At 32.1% G+C, this 19,299-nt stretch overlaps 1 protein-coding gene across 4 annotated transcripts in view; it reads left to right on the top strand.

The window, feature by feature from the left end:
* Positions 1-16,180, top strand: part of LOC140437015 (RING finger protein 207-like) — a 52,337-nt gene extending 36,157 nt beyond the window's left edge. For 3 of the 4 annotated variants that reach the window (XM_072526232.1, XM_072526233.1, XM_072526234.1), the window contains one exon: positions 41-16,180. In XM_072526232.1, coding sequence (XP_072382333.1) covers positions 41-114 — 74 coding nt within the window. In that variant the 3' untranslated portion in view covers positions 115-16,180. The remainder of the gene's footprint in view (positions 1-40) is intronic. The other variant, XR_011950341.1, reaches the window with a different exon arrangement.
* Positions 16,181-19,299: the final 3,119 nt, after the last annotated feature.

Raw genomic sequence — 19,299 nt, forward strand, 5'->3', positions numbered from 1 at the left:
TTTACGTATTTTGCGATATTCATTTTTTTTTAATGTATAGGTCATGAAGAAGCTGTAAAAAGCCTCGTAGCAGCAGTACAGGAAACCAGGCGAAAACCTAGGAGTGGTAATTAACCAATAAAGAATAGGAATTGCTATGAGTATACAGGAATTTTATTGTATGAAGTGCACGCGAATACCTACTAATGCTAACAAACGGTTAATTAGGTTAACTGAGTAGGTATAATATTGGATTTTGGGCAGTTGCTTTTTTTCATTAACAAGAACTATTACCAACTAGTTAAAGATTATCAATAAATAAAGAAAAGATAAAAGATTTATTTGGTTAAAGGTTATTACATTAATATGTAATATTTTTAGAAATTATGTGGAAATTAACAAATATTGCTAAGCGTAGTTCAATGATTGGTCACTTGTTGAAATCTTATGAAAGTCTTTTGAAATACTGCTATTGTATTTCATAGTATTTGTGTGCGTTAATCGACACGAGCATCTTTTTTGTCAGAATATGTGCGATTTAACGAGAACTAACCATTTTCACGGAAAATAATCATGCAATATTTTAAATATTATGGAATCGCCTTAATATCACAATATGTCACTTGATAATTTTACATTATTAGATTTTTTACACAACTGATTTTAGACGGCTTTCACGATCTTCGTTGTTGAAGTAATGCGACCACGTTTAAATTCATTATATCATCGTTTTTCAGTGGAAACGATGGGGCTTCACCGGCAAAATTTTAAGTAAATTAACCGATATACTCCTGACGGTTATATTAAACCATTCTACGAAAATTTTCACTAGTTAATTCCATTTTTTGGCATAAACAATTTTGAAATTATTGTGAACAACACAAATCACTCTCAAATAATAAAATATTCTGTCAAGAAGGCATTTGATAAAATTGCAAGTGTTGCCAAGACCCAAAATATAGGCGATGCTCTTCTTATATCTGGGATTACATCAGATTAATCAAACACTCCTCATTATGTCGGTATGGGCCGTTTGGACCAAGAATTCAATTAAAATACTGTAGTCGCGATATTTATTTATTGTACGCTTTATAATGGACAATTAAGTTGCTCCACATAGTTAATACTGCCTCAGATCACAATTTTTGAAGGAAACTTTAGTGTATTCACTGTGCTTTATCTAAAATGAAGACATTTTAAAATGTCTGTGTTTTTTAAACTGTAAATAATAATTTACGATCGCGTATTTTGCGTAGAAACTCGGCTACGTTCCATGCAAATACCATTTCTGATACGCTTTAACACTACAACGACGGCCGATTTATCACTTCTCTTTAATCTTACAAATTCCGACACTTCTTGAATATCATTTTCTACAGTATATCGCTTTTCAACTAGATGTCTTTTTTACGTCTTTGTTTCATTATTTTCTGATGCCTTCAAACAGCCGTAATGATAGAATTGAAATTTATCTGACATAAAAGTAGGTGGATGTCAGTCAAAGATTAAAAATCTAACGTTTTCGATTAAAAATCCTCATATACAATTTCATCATAATAGAATAACAAAGAAAAAAGTATATTCTACTCTTAATAAAAACTTTGTGGTAATAGTTTTTGTTAAATTATAACCAGTTTTTCCAAGATAATCCAATTACTTATATAATATTCAATTAAAAATGTACTATAAAGGTTCTGAAACTGTTTTCTTATAAACTATTATTTTATATGGGATTAAACCACAATTTATTATAATGAAAATTACATTGTATATTTGTTTAGACGTTTCAATTTCCAAAATGGTAATCGTTTTTAAAAATCCTGAAATAAAAACCGGTGGGTGGTAATGTAATTTTCATTTCAATGAATTTTGGTTTAATCCCGTATAAAAAGGTATTAATATATTTGTAAAAATACGCGAAGAATCTTATTCTTTTGGATCCTCCTGTTCCAACCTTCTCCTATCGAATTTGCTGAGATTGTAGCATTTCTTCTAGATGTCTTATGCGTTTCAGAAATCACATACATTGCCAATCTTGTTTGGTATTAGTACTATGGATTAGTTGAAATTATTAGCATTGAGAGTCCCCTTGCTTTGGTCTCTTCAATGAATGAGGGCTTTTGAATTTTACTTCATAAATGACGCGGTGAGCTGATGTTTGGCTTTCATCAGTTAGTAACTGTCCTAAAATATCTAATGACATAAATATATGCTTTTTTTACGGTATCGTTCGAAAGGCTATTGCAGCTGATTTAATCGACCTTCCAGAAATGCTATGATTTTTTATATTTAGCAACTTTTAAAACTACTTGAAAAGGAGCATAGGTAGTTTTTTCTATGGAAACTGCCGAATTTGATGGTGCATTAAGTTTCAAATGCTTTGCTTGTGTTTTTTTTTTTCTTTCCAAAATGAAAGCGATTTATTTACTTAATTCGGATGGACTTTTTTAAGGTGTTTCTTTAATTTGTTTTAGCAGTTCATTTAAAAAAAGTTGCATTCAGACCACACATTGTGAACGCCGGACACCAGAGGGATATTTTGTTTCAATAAATCCCAATGCTAAAAATTTTTTTTTATAAGTTAACATCCGTTTCGCCGTGACTGGATGGTGAGAAACAGCCAATTGAACTATTCGCTGAAACAAAACGACAAAATATAAACATTAATTTTCAACATCTCGAACATTGAATATTTATTATTATCTACTAATTTTTAGAAACAACATTAATTTATTATTATTTATTACCTATTTGTTATAAACAATATTGAAGCCAAGCTTCTATACGGGCGGTGGATTTCTTTTTCTGTACAGTAAAATATACATGGCGACCGCCACGGAAGTAGCGCCACGAAACGAAATAGCGGTTCCTGGTCACAGTAAATAGTTGGAAGAGTCCATTTATGCGGAGACGAAGACTGTTTTATACATGTTAACTTTTTCAATATTATTAAAATCTATAAAAAATAATAAAATAACTTTATTGAATTTTAAAAATATTATTTGAATTTTAAAAATACAGAAAACAGTAACAAGATTTGCGATTGTCTACAGTGCCGCCTACTGTACTACTTTTTTACCATTAAAATATTCGAGAAAACATGACAAAAAATTGTAAACTTGAATTTTAACAACAACTCGACAATTGACTATATACATTGAACAATATACTTACCTTCTTTGAGCGCAGTAAAGCACTCCGTTGCACTATTTAACAAGTGCCCTTACGACGCTCATAATGTCGTTTAAAAATATTCGGGACTCATCCCAATACCCCTCGCCACCCGAGGTCAAGAAACGCCGAGATAGAACATTGACTGCTTCCAAATTACAAACAACGTGGGTACTGCTTTGACTTAACCTCTATAACATTATATACGTTGTTATCTGGGTTTTTAGGCCTTGTTTCGGAATTGTTTATTCGTGACGATGTGGATGCGGACGTAGAGGTGACCTCGTATCTTTCCTCTCAGCAACTGATGATCTTCCACTTTCACGGATCCGTATGTATTCCATCGTATGTTTTCCGGGATCTGTCGGTTAATCTGAATCGGTATTGAAATATTCGGTGCATCTAGGGAGAACTGTTTATTTGCATAGTGTTGAGTGCCACATCCTGTTTACATGCAGACCCTCTTCTTTACTTAAAATAAATCAGGTAATTTGAATTTCGATAGGATGCATGAATATATGTGGATAGTAGTATAATTTCTATTAAGTACATGCGTCTTCGAATAAAATTTGGTGGTGTCTTGTGTAATGGTGTGTTCCGCCATGGCTGATTTTTCGCAATGAAATACTCGTTTGACTGAACACAACAGGAACTGTCGCCTTGATCACTAGAACTGTTTTCCCTGAGGTGAAATGTCATAAAAAACTCTAAAAAGGTTATGAGTTTGTCTCCGACAGCCTTTTATAGCTGCCCTTTTTCGGTGTGCTGAGTATGTATAATAATTATTCCTACTGTATGCGTTGTATTACTTTTTCTCCAAATAGAAGTAAGCAGTTGGAAGATTCAATTTACGCGAAGAGGGGGATCCCTTATATAACATCTTAATGTTTTCAATTTTATTAAAATTTATAAAAAATCTTTAAAAAAATAATGAATAATAAAGTTACTTTATTCAATTTTAAAAATATTATTTAAATTTTAAAAATACATTATCTAAGCTAGAACATAAAGCACAAAAGGGTTTTTTGCAATTAAATCAGAAATTTCCCATGAGCTTGTTTTTATAGTACCTACAGTAAAATAATTTTATTGCAACATGGTCATCTTTTGATATCTATAAATGTATTTACTACTTATTTACGGTAGCTCTTTTTTGTAGCTGGGGAATAAAGAGCAGGAGAATTTTTCTTATTTACACAGAAATTATTAGTGGATTTTAGTTTTTATAGTGGCAAAATTGTTCTTTGGATATTTATACATTTCGTAATTGGTTTATCTTGTAAAGTAAGTACATTTACTTTGATATAAGGCGTTTTATGTAGTATCCGAATGTAGATAGGAAAATCGTATATAATCGTTTTTTAAAATTGAATGTTTGGTGTTTGTTGTTTTTTATGGAACAATGTCCTTCAGTCATTGAAAAAGAAACTCTTACGGAACACCAAAATAAGTAAAGTAAATTAAGAGACAGTATTAAATGTATATTTTAAAAGTTTATTACACAATTGGAAGATTAAAAGGATTGGAAGAAATAATTGATTAAACTTAATTGTGATGTTTATATGTTTGTGATATTTTAAGGTATTATTATGTGATAGGAAGAATTTTTGTCCAATTTCAATGTTGATTTATGTAGTTTTATGTATTCATGTCACAGTTTTAATGATAGATAATGATTTAATATGTTATTCAAAAGTACGAAGTACCTAAAATTGACAAATCTGCGAATTTATTTTACAATTGCCAAACATACAGAATATTTCCTTGATTTACTTTATTACTTTAAAAAATATATCTTGATCTTTTATTAGTTTTTATTTATTAGCTTTTTTTTTACTTTAGTATCGGTACCAAAAAAATAGTGTTCAATGTAAAACATACAGAAGGAAATATTTCTTATTGATTGGCTAAGTTCTAAATTTTTCATCCGAATATTCTTCACTCGAAGGTAGATTCATGTCGAAGTTTGGGAAAATGTTGTACAAGTTAATAATGAACTGATGGAAATGAAATGAAAATGAAAAACTTAAGGGGACTTTTACTTTCTAAACTGGAAAAAAGACAATTTTTAAGTATCAAACAAATAAAACTATTATATTTATGGTCATAATTCGTTGTTAAGAAGGATTTAAGGTATACCAAAACAATTTTCCAAAAGATACATTTTAATTTGGGAGACACTTTTATGTGCCCCCGTATTTTTTTTTTAATTCCAACAGGATTCAATTCTTGAGACAAAACTAATAAATAAATAATAGTCGATTTTGAGAAAAACGTCTCCCAGTTTTGAAAAATCTGATCTGAAATGAAAAAGTCGAGAAAAACTTGTTTAAAGTATTTTTAATGTAATTTTATGGAATAAAATAGCCATATTTATTTTGACGTGACAACGTCTTAAATTAGGTTGTGGCTCGGAGTCACTCATGAAAAAGTGTAACGCCCGCTCACGTCTGTTACGATGAGTCACCGAACGAGAGAGAGGCCCGCCGGACCGGCGAATGACTTGCGTCTCTCTCCCACTCAAACATGATCGGTCCGCTGGTGCGATGCTATTTCTCCTATCATCGTCCTATCCTCAACAAAATCACTCAAATAGAAATTAGTTAAGTTTAAGTTTACATGTACAATGTTTTAGTAAACAAAATATATTTCTATAGTTAAAATTTGTGCAATTCTTATTTTCATTCAATTCCTTGTTCCTATTGTGCAATTTAATAATATTCATATCAATAAATATTCTACCGAGAAAAAGACGTTGTCACGTAAAATCTTCGCCCGTAAAACCGACTTTACAGGCAACCGATTTTTTTTAACTCTAATCAGTGATTCTTGGTGCATATTACGTGCCCTCATGTGTCTAATGAAAGCTGGAAATGTGCGGTGAATGCATTTTTTATAAATTTCCTCGTTTTTGACATCTCGCTGCTCCTTGTATTCTATTCTCCAATTTTTATTTTTATCCAATTTTGCCGAGGAACTGAGTAATTTAGAATTTTTTTCTGCAATAAGCTGATTACCTTTGAATTTTCTTTTCATATTATGCTTATTTCAATGCATCCCCTTACTTCGACTCCCTTTTAAAGATCTCTTTCCGATTTTTAAAACAATAATAATTTTCGATAAATTTCAATAATATAAAACAAATTTTAGAAAGCAATTGCCGAGTTGCAGGTGCACCGGTGAAGCGGTTCGTACCATTATACATACAGCTATAACTTCGTTTCTATTTCTAATTTCTTATATAATACAATTTTAGTACAGTATTTCTATAATACTAAGGAATGTTTTTACGAAAAAAAAAAACAAAAATCGATTTTTTGAAAATTTAGAAAGTAAAAGTTCCATTAAATGAAAAATAGAAAAGGGTACACTAAAAACGGAAATTCCCAGTAAGATAAATATTTTCTTTGCTATATCTCCTAGTTACATGTTTTTAACCTTTTTATTTAAAAAAAACATATTAATAACATGGATAGATCACTAATATTCAGTGCAGTCTAATAAAATATAACAAATCATCATCATTTTGGCTTTACAACCCTGTGTGGGTCCTAGCCTCCCCAAGAATTTTTCTCCAGTCGTCCCTATCCATCGCCTTCCTCCGCCAAGCACGTATTTCCATAAAAAATATAACAAAGCATAAAAAATTATTCCAAAACTAAAGATAGTAAATTTTGATTATGTTGCCTGCCTACTTGATTGGAAATGACTAAAACACGATCAGTTTATACAAGAGAAGTAAAGTTAAATTTGAAGAATGACAACTCCATTGTCACTTGTCAATAATTGTATGTTGTATTTGGAAAAGTCTGTCACTTAACATTTGGTTTATCAGATTACAGAATAAACGACGTGGATTTATGAAAGCTGTTTCCTGTTTTAAGATCCTTTTGAAATCCATTCTCAATAAAAGTTGTTACAGAGAGGACTTGATCGCCACAAATCTTTCTTGGTATAAATCCAGCTTGTTCTTGAAGAATATTTAGCTTTGCAGTGTGAAATAGTCTCGTCTGGGTTATACTCTCAAATATCTTGAAGCAGACGCATAAAAAAGATATTGGTCTATAGCTTTCAGGTAGTGCGTGGCCTTTCCCAGGTTTTAATATTGTGATGATCTTGCTTTGTTTGAAGGATTTTGGAAACTTCTGATGGCAAACATACTAAGAGATTTAGTAGACTAGTGGTAAAATAAAATATTGAAAATTATCTAATTATTATACTACTACATTTGACGGCTCTATAACACTGCGTGTTGCAAGGTAGTTTAGCTAGGACTTGGTTTGAGCCACACCCCAGCTGATATTTTTCAAATGTAGTAGTGGATCCAAAGTGAATCCGCGAGTTTAAATTTATATTTTTATAATTGTACAAAATTATGTCTTTTACTATCATAATAACTGTGACATAAAGGCTTGTGCCTTTTTTATTTAAAGCTTTCGATTTAGTAAAATAAGCATATTTTGTGCATTTTCTGCTAGTAATATTAATAATAAATATTAAAAAGGAAATTGTGGAATATCAAAAATGAATAAAAAAAGTGAACTAATTAAGAGAAGCCTAAGAAACTGGGTAGGTTATAATTAACTAATTCTTTTCCGGGTTTGGACCTTATATTTTTTTTATAACCCGTATGTAGATCCACCTCAACGTTTGCTAGCTTCTTCAGGAGCAGGGGAAGGCTGTTGGTCTCGTTAACTTGAGTGTTCAACCTACCTAGGGAAGAAAAAGCCTGGGAAAGAATTCACGCGCACTTACTCAAATAATCAACATTTCAAGGTGAAATAGATTGAGTACTTAAGTTACAGCGACCAACACCTTCGTTTGCTCCTGGAGAAGCTACCTATAAAGGTAACGAAACGTTGAGATAATGCCACATACGGATGATCCAAACCCAAAAGACGATTAGTTAATCTTAAATCTGCTCTTGGAAGCTTCTAATTTCATTTGATGAGGTCATACTTTGCCAGAAAAACGTAACCATATTTTAAAAAGAAAACCCGACCTAGAATAAACATAGCTTCCTTTTCTTTCAACACATTTAATAAGACTCGCAACTTTTTGCCTCTCGAAAAGTACTTTAGCCCGAACGGAAGCTATCTAGTATAAACTGATCGTACTTCAGAAAATTGACTTATTGCACATCTTTCTAAGGGTGCGTTCATTACGGAGACCATGGCATGGTATCCTCGCCTAGAGCATAGCACTGACAGTGAACGCTCGCATTTAAAATAATGCATTTATTTTACGTGCCGATGATAATATAATACCATCCTATGGTCCGATCGAGGGTCGGCGCCTCGTTATGAACGCACACTAAGAGCCCCTGTAGCAGCTTGACTATATGTGCATATATTGATCCGCTAAAATATGAAAACCCTCCTGTTCATTTCTATTGCCATCTCTGCTTGCAATACAGAAGTATATTCTCTCAGTGAAATAGTAATACGTACGTTTCTACCACTACTGTATATTCCTACAACCGAGCCGTCTGCAGTTTTAGGCCCATCTGCATTCCAGGTATAACCCTGTAGTCTGAGTCGAGTGTTTCGTCGGCTCCATCCATCTGGAAAGATTCTGTAGGACTGTATATGAGTACCATATTATCAGAAGTCATCATTTATACGGTATTTTTTTAATTTCATTTATGATGTTACTATGTCCTGATACAACTGTTTCGTTGTGAGGCTGCTAGGATAGTGGCAAGTTTCGAATATCGGTGCCGCCTTCTTAGCGAAGGTTGGCGATGACCTCTGCAAAGTCTTCCCTATTTTGGGCTTTCCTTATTAAACTTTGAAAGTCTAAACCTGTCCAATCTTTGATGTTACGCAGACAGGTCATTTGGTCTACCCGGGCCGCGTCTGCCTTCTATTTTCCCTTCTATAATAAGCTGAAGGAAGTTATACACTGTCGTGTCTAAATATGTGTCCAAGATAAGACGTTTTACGCTTCTTGACAATTTCTGTGAGTTCACGTTCTCTATTCATACGCCTTAAAACTTCTTCATTTCTAACGCGGTTGGTCCATGGAATTTTCAGCATAAGACGAAATACCCACATCTCAAAGCTCTCTAAACGTCGTAACGAGCTGACTGTTAACGTCCAAGCTTCCACACCGTGTAATATTACACTATATACATAACACTTTATCATGCGGTATCGTAGGGACAAATCAAGATTACGGGTAGTGAGTAACTGTCGCATCTTTAAAAAGGTGTTTCTTGCCTGTTCTATTCTACATTTAACCTCTTATTCTTGGTCTAAGGTTTCATGTATCCAACAGCCCAGATACTTAAACTTTTTCACTTGTTCGACTAGTTTGTTGTTGACTAGTATGTTTCGAATATAACTTATAGAATAAGAATATAAATCTGCCACATACGCTGGAGAAATCTCTCCGCTATTCGGTGGACATTGCCCGCTTTTTCTTCAATGCTTTGACTATTCCCGGCTTTTCTTCAGAGTCTAGAAATATACACATGATTCATCAACAGTCGCGCACCACACCGGCGAAAAAATAATGCTTCAGATGGGTTTTATAATTGCAAAAGATTCTTCGAATTTGACATGTGTACATTTTTTTGTCGATCGTGACACGTTTTATAGGTGTCGAGTTTGACACCTATAAAACGTGTATAAGATTATTTATACGAACAGTTGTCACAGAGTTTCTGCTATCTCATGAATCTGTTTTGCCTTGATCATATCATGTATTTTTTATTATTTCTGGGGTAGTGACGGTTTCTATGGTATCTGGACGGTTATCACCAAATACACAATGAACAAATTCAGCTTTCTAAAACTTTTACTGATATTAATGACGGTGTAAATTGTACTGACATTAAATTAATTTTGTTGTTTTTGTTTGAAATTTGGACAGATATGCATTGGATGACAAGTCAAAACCAACCGAGATTAATTTGTTCTTATGTAACGCCATCTATTTAACTCTAGATGAATGTCAAACCACCTTCTTATTTAAATGTATAGCATATAATGTGTTATTTCGAATTTATTAAAAGGATAATTTTTTAGTTCTAAAACGCAATAGAAAGTGCACAAAAAATATATTTTTTACTTCTTCCAAGTACATTATATTATTGTTGTTGTTTATATCATTGTTTGTGTATTTAAAGCAGTTATAGTCGAATTTATGAGACTGTTGTATATTACGGCCAAATTTTTAGTTTTTTTTGAGGCCTAACTTACTTAACAATGAATAAAAAAACTTAGTCTAAGTGCCGTTTCCAACACAGTAACAAGTTTTTTGGCCAGTTCTACCAATAGATATATTATATGAATTGAAGATAGTTAATAATAGTTATAACTCTAGATAGTACTGATTGTTTTTCGTTCAGAGCACAATTTACAGAGATATGTTAGTCTACTTCTACTGTTATAGTTAGTGATCAGTTTCGTTACAACAATATTTTTAAAATGCCTGCTCATAAACCGACACAGGTTGCTCTGTAATATGTCGTGTCAGTAAGTTACGTCAGTATTTTCTAAAAGTAATGAAAATCGAGCATAAACAAGATTATGAAGTCGAGATGTCATAAATAGGTAGCTCCCAAATAAACCAGCATATTTTATCCATTTTTTATCATTTTATATGTCATTTCAATCTGTTTTATATCTCTCTGACACTGTATTATATTGGTACACAAGTTTCTTCAAAATATGTTTTGCGATCTGTTACACTTAAGATCAATGACGTAACACTATTAATTTCATTGCCCCTTATATTGATTGTGTCGTTGCCGTAATTTTCATCTTGTTCCGAGATTTTTACATGTTCTAGGAGCATTACAAGTTTTTTGTGATGGGTAGGTTATGAGCTTTATTCATTAACCCGACTTATAACCGGCAATTTCATATAATTCACCATTTGAAGGTATTCGTTCTGCTACAGATATCGACTTTGAACACTACAGACAGAGTTATGAAAAAAAACATTAGCGAAAGAACAACGTTAGAAGAGCAGCAAGGATTCAGAATAAAGCCGATCTTGCACAGATGCAGTACTCACTGTAAGGCAAATGAAAGCGAAATCCGTGGAATATAATAAATATGCATTTTTGTGCGTTTAATAGTCTATATAGTCTAATAAAAGCGTTATATATATAATATAAATTATATATAATAATTACTATTATAATAGAAGCATACTAGTAGCCATGATAAAACGGTAGAAAAGAATATTCTGCAGAATACCAAACAAAAGATTAGTAAAAATAGTATGAGACAAGTCAGCCAATAGAAGGAGACACCTTCTTTATGTTCCATTGACGTTGGCAATCACTACGCGAATGTTTCGTGATCTTCTGGATATAAAAAGTTCTGCGTTACTTATTTCGGTCTAATATAGAATGTTTTTAGCTAAGAAGCTTATTTTCTGCCTATGCCTCTTAGAGTTTTGTAATTCTAACAGTTTTGTTAATTCTCCTTCATGTTAGAATTACTGTAACATACTCATATCTAATTATATTAAGTAATTCCTCATTTGCCCCAAGACGGCAAAATAAAAAATGAAATTGACTTTATACTCTCTAACTTCAAAAACCGAGTGATCATCGATTAGTTAGGGTGCGAATTGAAGTAAATACGAAATTCGATAGAAGAAAATTATTAACACAGGATAAATTACCAAACATAGAAGCACTCGAAATGAATCAAGAGAAATATCAAAGTGAACTAATAAAGAGACTGGGACCTCTACCAGTATTCAACACGATAGATATAAATGAAATAACACAAAAATTAATGAATGACATAATATTAACTGCAAAAAAGATCTGTGGTAAAAATAAAAATCCGAGAAAAACGAAATTGAAACAAACACTGGATTTAATGGAAGAACGAAGAAAATCGAAATAATCACCAGAGTATAAGACTATCAACAATAAAGTTAAGAAGAGCATAAGGTCAGACTTGCGAGTCTATCAAACAAAACAAATATTACAAACCATCGAAAACAATAGAAACATGAAAGTATTGAAATCAAATTTAACTAAAGGAAAATCAAAGATAACTAAAATCAAAAACCAACAGGGGAATACGGTGACGGAAAAAACTCAAATAATCAAGGAAATACAAACGTTCTATAGACTACAGACCTATAAGTTTGTTTTCACACTTATACAAATTGCTAACAAGAATAATAACCAACCGCATAACACAAAAACTTGATTTATACCAACCAGTTGAATAGGCGGGATTTAGAAAAGGGTTTGCTACTAAAGATCACTTACAAACCATCAGAACACTGGTAGAAAAAACCGCAGAATATAATGTATCTCTACATATGGCATTTATTGACTTTCACAATGCTTTCGATAGTATTGAAACTTGGTCCTTTTGTCAGCCCTGAGGGATGCTCGAATAGACTCACGGTACACTTCACTTAAACATTTATGAACAAGCCACATTCCACATCAAAATCAATGAAGACGAAAAAATTGAAAAAATGCGTCTTGATAAAGGTATTAGACAAGGTGATACTACTTCACCAAAGCTTTTTACCTTAGCTTTGGAAAATGTATTCAGACAGCTCGACTGGGAGCAAAAAGGTCTAAACATTGATGGTGTACGTTTGAGTCATTTGAGGTTTGCGGACGACATAGTATTATTTAGTACAGATATCAAGGAACTGAAGCAAACTGTCAAGGAATTAAATCAGCAGTCAAATAAAATAGGTCTTAAAATGAACACTCAGAAAAAAAAAACAATGAGTAATTTACAAAATAATATTGTTATTGACAACGTCAGTCTTGAAAATGTAGACCCCTATATATATCTTGGATATACCATTAAAATCGGCAAAGAAAAACAAATAGCCGAAATAAAAAGACGCATACAATTGTCTTTGGTAGCTTTCGGCAAGTTAAGCTGTATCTTGAAGAATAAAGATATACCAATGTGTCTAAAACAGAGTTTATGACAAATGTATCTTGCCTGTAACTACATATGGACTGGAGACCATGGCCTTTACAAAGAAAACCTTAGAGCAGCTCAGTACAACCCAAAGAGCGATGGAGAGGGCCATGCTAGGGATTAGTTTGAGAGACAGGATTCGAAATATCAACATTCGTGAAAGAACAAAGATTACTGATGTCGCGAAACGTATAGCAATGCTCAAGTGGCAATGGGTCGGACATGTTGCCCGAGATAATCCCGAAAAATTGACACAAAACTTTTTTAAAAGCTTTTTTTTAATCAAAAAAGTACGTAAAATATCTGTCTATAATCTATGAACATTTTAGTGTTGCGTCTTTTTAATATTTTCATCGGATTCTTGTCCGATTCTTCTGTGAAGTATTCTTAGGAAAATCTTGAGTGTGGCTCATCAGGCTAATTAGTAGATATTTTGAACGTTTTCTTGTTTTGTTTTTTTTTTTCGGAGTTTGATAAATGTAGATCGTAGCTAATCTGGGGAAATCACGCCGGAGTTAAATACTTTATTAAATAGTTATATCAATATTTTCACATTCTTTTCGCCTACCAATTTTGACCACTTTTTGTTTACCACTCGATTTAATGATTTTTGGACTGTCAATACAATATAATAGAGTATAGTTTAATTATTTCTCTCGTATGTATTTGTCATCCTTTTTTTTCTTGATCAACAATGATTTTGTTATTACTGACAACTAGTGCAGATGTAATTTTTCTTTAAACTATGCCGGTTATGTCTTTTACTTATCTACGTTTCTTAAAGTGATCATATTTAGCTGCTATAGCTGTTCTCTTTGGCCTCTTTTATTTCTCTTTGTAAAAAGAGTTTATCAACGTTAAGCATATTGGCATTCCGTCATGGGTAGCTGCCCTTCTTTTTGACTTTTTTACCAAGCAAATGTTGTTATACTCATGAGACGCAACGCAGTGTAATTGTAATATTGCTATAAGTCTGATAAGGTTTGATTCATATATTAGAACAATATTCTCGATAAACTATTTTTGCTGAGTAACAGTGATTAACTGTTAACTATTTCCACTAGTACGTTACTTATACTACACTCATCTAATATATTCAGTTTGAACCTTTTACCATTACTATAATTTTTTAAAACCAATATTGTTGGAATGATACCAAATCTCTAAATGTGATATTGTTTTGTAAAATAAACAGTTCTACTTAAAACTTTTATTCTCGACAGAACTTTTGGTTATGAAAATTTACGAATTTTGTTTATAAGATAATAATTAAACAATTATGTTACAATAAATGTATGAGAGTTTATGATCAACTTTGGTATGGCTATAACAATGCACTGCTCAATGTGTAGTAGAATTTTTAATTAAATTGTTTGAAATAGCTTGAATTTGGATCTGTTAAAATACAGCTTAGTCGCATTTTTAATGATCAAAGCGGTCATAAATTCATATACAATTTTAAGATTTCAATTGGTGCATGCAACTAAGTATTTAATTCAATTGTTACTTGTTGTTACAATTTGTTACAAGTTGTCGATGAGATATGAATACGTTTTATATTAATTTTCAACTATTCACACAAGGTATATTTAAGGTGAATAAAACAATGTCATACAAAATCATTTAATTGTTTGAGGAAATAGAAATAGTGAAAACCGTGCAGTAAAAATCATCAAGCAGATAAAAAACATGATCTAATAGATAAGTAAGAGTGTAATCTACTCGATTCTTTGTACAAGTTTGCACATCATTGTTTTATTGCTAATGTAGTAGCAAGGGGAAAGGAATTTATATTTCAAAGTGTTTTTATCTTGGATAAGGCAGCTAATAGAATTATGTAAGAATAAAGAAACAAAGGGAGGTCGGGATACTAGACACTAAAAGAAATTGATTCTTTATATCTAAAAATCTGTGTTCTGGTCACACTATGACATGATTCGTCCTATATTGGCCAGTTCGGGACTTTATGTTCAAGGAGTTGGGCCCTACGCGCCGTTTTTTTTGGTTTTTATTAGTTTTTTTGTTGGCTACTGTTTTTTGATTTTTTTGTTGTCTGAGGCCGTTTTTTGTTTTTTGTAAATTTTTTTGGCTGCCGAGTGGACACGATCCGTACACGCTCTTATATGGCCGACAATAGATACCACTAGAGGTCAATGAACTACGTATCACCGCTAAAATTTCTACAATCGATATTACAGTTACAAGGCAATAGGAAATATATGAAGAATCGTGCCGTAAAATTGGTTGAATCTTTATGAATTGAAATTGATGAATCTTTGTATCAATAGTGTTTTTACCAAAAACTAATGTGCAATTTTTGTTGGTTGCATCTAATCTAATCTAAATCTAATTTTCATTGGTTTGCAGATTCGGCGACGATGACTGTCACCATTAAATAAGAAACTTCAACGAAATATGATGGTTCTTGTCGATGCTTTATCACCAAAAGATATAACGAATTGGAGTTAAGACATAACCACCCTTTTTAATAACAATATGTTATTAAAAAGTTATAACATAACCACCCACAAACCGTCACACTTGACCGTGCCGATATAAAGTTTTTACATCGATGTTATCATATCTCAAAAATAATAACTGTCACTTAAAAATGGTAATATTACATAATAATCTGGCTTGGGAAAATAATAATTAATTACTTGTCGTAAAGTTTGTCTTCCTACAAGAGAACAAAAAAGTCATTTAATATCTTTGTAGTAACAACTAAACCGGACCATTTTACCAAATTATCAGGATTTATATTACAGGATATGTTTTTGTATGGCATTTTAGCAGATAAACTCTTCTAGTTTTATAATCCGTATTCCCATTCACTCAAAATATGTGTTCTGTAGTTAAATTATAACGTTTTCTCACTTTTAAATACAAAAATATAATTTATTATCCGTGGTAATATTTTGTTGATTGTAGTTATCGATTTATAATATTACAGTGTATCACATATTTATATTGTATTTATATAAGGTTTTAAATGTAAAATTATATCCATTATTGTTAAAATGCAATTTAGACAATGAACGTTAGTCACGGTAGAATCAAAATCGTTTATAACTTCCAAGTCGTACTTGTTAAAATCAAAATAAAACGTTTTGAATTTTCTTATTGTTTTATTTGAACCTGATATAAAGATAAGAGATGTGATAGCTTAAGAAGAGCAAAAAGTAGATTTAAAATAATGAGAAAACTGTACAAACAACATCTGGACCACAAACTAATAGGTGTGTTTACTATATACTTAGATATAATAACATCGAATAAATACAGGATCAAAATAAAGAAGCATCATTTAAAGCACGCGGATAGAGAGAAGACAAAAATAACAAGCACCGCGATTACGTAATAAACGATGAACGACGGGATCTAGATACATACCTAGAAGAAGAGAAACAACGACGGAATTTTGAAAAATATTAAGAAACTAAAGAAAATATTCGGGATAATACAACAAAAAAGGAATCAGTAAAATCTAAAAGACAACAAATAATAAAAACAACGCAAAGGAATATACTGGGTCATTATCTATTTACTGCATACTTTGACACCCTCTATCTTTATAAATAATAACATTTTGTTTGCACTATATAAATAAAGATATTTAGTGAATAAAATAATATGTAATATACAAGGCGATTCAAAATGCGAATGTAAAAATTTTCCAACTTTCTTAAATGGATCATCCTATATATTGTGAAGTTATAAAGAACTTTAAATGTTCTTAAGTACCTCGCTCCTCATCAGAGAAGTGGATGAGGCTCCTATTTGAAGCCAAAATCAACTTCTGCAGTTTCATGAAATATCGGTTACCACATGGATCCTGTGGGTACCTACCGAATACACAAAAAATGGACTACTGATGTGGTGAGGACTATAAAGGGTCTGAGGGACAGAGCAGACTTAAATTTAGTCGATCCCAACCTCATGCCCAAACGTCTCATGGTCCTTACCCGCGTCCTCGAGAAAAAGGCTTCTTCTTTAAGGTCCATCTTCTGGTCTGCGTTTGATATTCTTTGAGGCCATGATATTCGTAGGATTCTTCAAAGACCAAAATTCAAAAACGTCCAACTTATTCAGATGCACTTGTTTTAATGTCCATGCTTTCAAGCCATAAAGAGTAGTGAATACGTAACACCGAAGCATTCTTAGGCGTAGTCCTAACCTTATGATGCACGTGCTATTTCAATACGTATCTTAATTTATTTGGTTTGGTCTACATTTTATGATTTAGTCATGATTATGCATTTAGTTTTTTTCAAATTCATCTTTAGTCCGTATTCATGACAGCATTCATTAAGTCGTTACATTACGTTGTGTAAATCATTGTTGTTATCCGTCATTATTGCTCTATCGGCTGCAAAACGCAAGTTATTCAAAACTTCTCCATTGATAGATCTTTCTCCTTCTATTCTTCTCCTTTCTGATATATCCTTCTATTGAACCTGAGAGCGCTTCTTTAAATACCGCTTCACTGTAGACATTGAAGAGTAGTGGTGACAGTACGCAACCCTGACGGACTCCTCTCTGTATTTTGATTTCTTGAGTGTTCTGATTGTCAACCCTTACTTTGGCAGTTTGATTCCAATATAGATTAGATATAATTTTCATAGCACGACTTTCAATATTTTTGCTTTTTAATATATCTACAAGCTTTTTATGTTGAACGTTATCAAATGCCTTAAATCTACAAAACATAAGTACATGACCTGATGTATATCCATGCATCTCTGAGCCAGCACATTCAAGCCGAACAAAGCATCTCTTGTGCCCATACCATTTCTAAAGCTAAATTATGTGTCACTAATTTCATATTCAAGAGTTTTTACAATTCTGCTGTGTGTTATTTTCAATATTGTTGTGTGACTCATTAAAGCTATTATTCTGTAATCTGAGGAGGATATTGCACTTGACTTATTGGGTATTGCCACAAAGGTCGATTGCAGCCATTGTCTGGGGATTGTGGCAGTCTGATATATTAGATTCAGAGTTCAAAAATTTAATTAATATTTAAATGGGAATAAGCCACAATTAAAGGTTAAAATACATTTATTGACGTTTCAATTTCCACTGAAGTGGAAATTGAAACGTCAATAAATGTATTTTAACCTTTAATTGTGGCTTATTCCCATTTAAATATTAATTAATTTAAAATGCCACAAGAAAATAGCTTCAGAACAATATTTCAAAAATTTAATCAATAACTTATTCATCAATGATTTTTGATAATTCGATGGGCACATCATCTGGTCCGGTAGTTTTGCCCTCTTTTGTGTTTTTGATGGCATATATGACTTCATCCCGTAATATTGGTGGTCTGGTATCTTCTGTGGCTTTTAATGATAGTTCTTCTCTTTCATAGAGAATACATTTATTAATGTTAGTATTTTGAGAACGATTTCCAAAGTGGAGATTAAAACCATGAAGGAGATTGAATGCCACAAGAAAATAGCTTCAGAACAATATTCTATATCTTCTGTTGACGATAATATAATCTATTTGATTTCTGACTATTTTGTTGTTATTACCAGCTGGTGACCTCCATGTGTATAATCTACGTTTAGGACGTTTGAACAAGGTAAATCAACCAGCCGATCGCCACGATCATTCATTCTTCTCCCTAAGTCCATATCGCCCCACACAATTTTCCACTTCTCCTTGCACCTAGCGTTTAAATCTCCCAATATAATATTTATATCATGTGTTTTAGTCAGCTTTAAGACATTGCCAATTTGTTCATAGAAGTTCTCTATGGTGTATTTATCCTTGTCTGCAGTGGGTGCATAATATGTACTTGGATTATATTTATTTTATGTTTTAAATGAGAGTTGAGAGACAGCATCAATACTCGATTAGAGTAGGGAACAAAGTTACAAACAGCTTTTTGAGAATTCTTATCAACTATAATGCCAACTCCCTGCCTGATTAGAGTTATTACCGGAATACCAAACACATAATATACCCTTTATTAATTATTTTACTGATGTATGTAAAAAAATATTTATACTATTTTTCCTTTATTATATCAGAATCTATTAACTTTAGTTAAAGATATTTTTTACCAATATTCATAAGTATTGATGTTTTTGTCTATTTTTCCTTCATTGCCTGGAGTAATTGCGTTAAATCAGCGTTATGCAGCTGATTTGTAAAATGTGGTTATCTCCAAAACTGTTGAGTTTTTAAGTATATCAAAAGTATATTTTTG

Source organism: Diabrotica undecimpunctata, chromosome 3 (genome assembly GCF_040954645.1).
Source record: "Diabrotica undecimpunctata isolate CICGRU chromosome 3, icDiaUnde3, whole genome shotgun sequence".
In the NCBI taxonomy this organism is placed as follows: domain Eukaryota; kingdom Metazoa; phylum Arthropoda; class Insecta; order Coleoptera; family Chrysomelidae; genus Diabrotica; species Diabrotica undecimpunctata.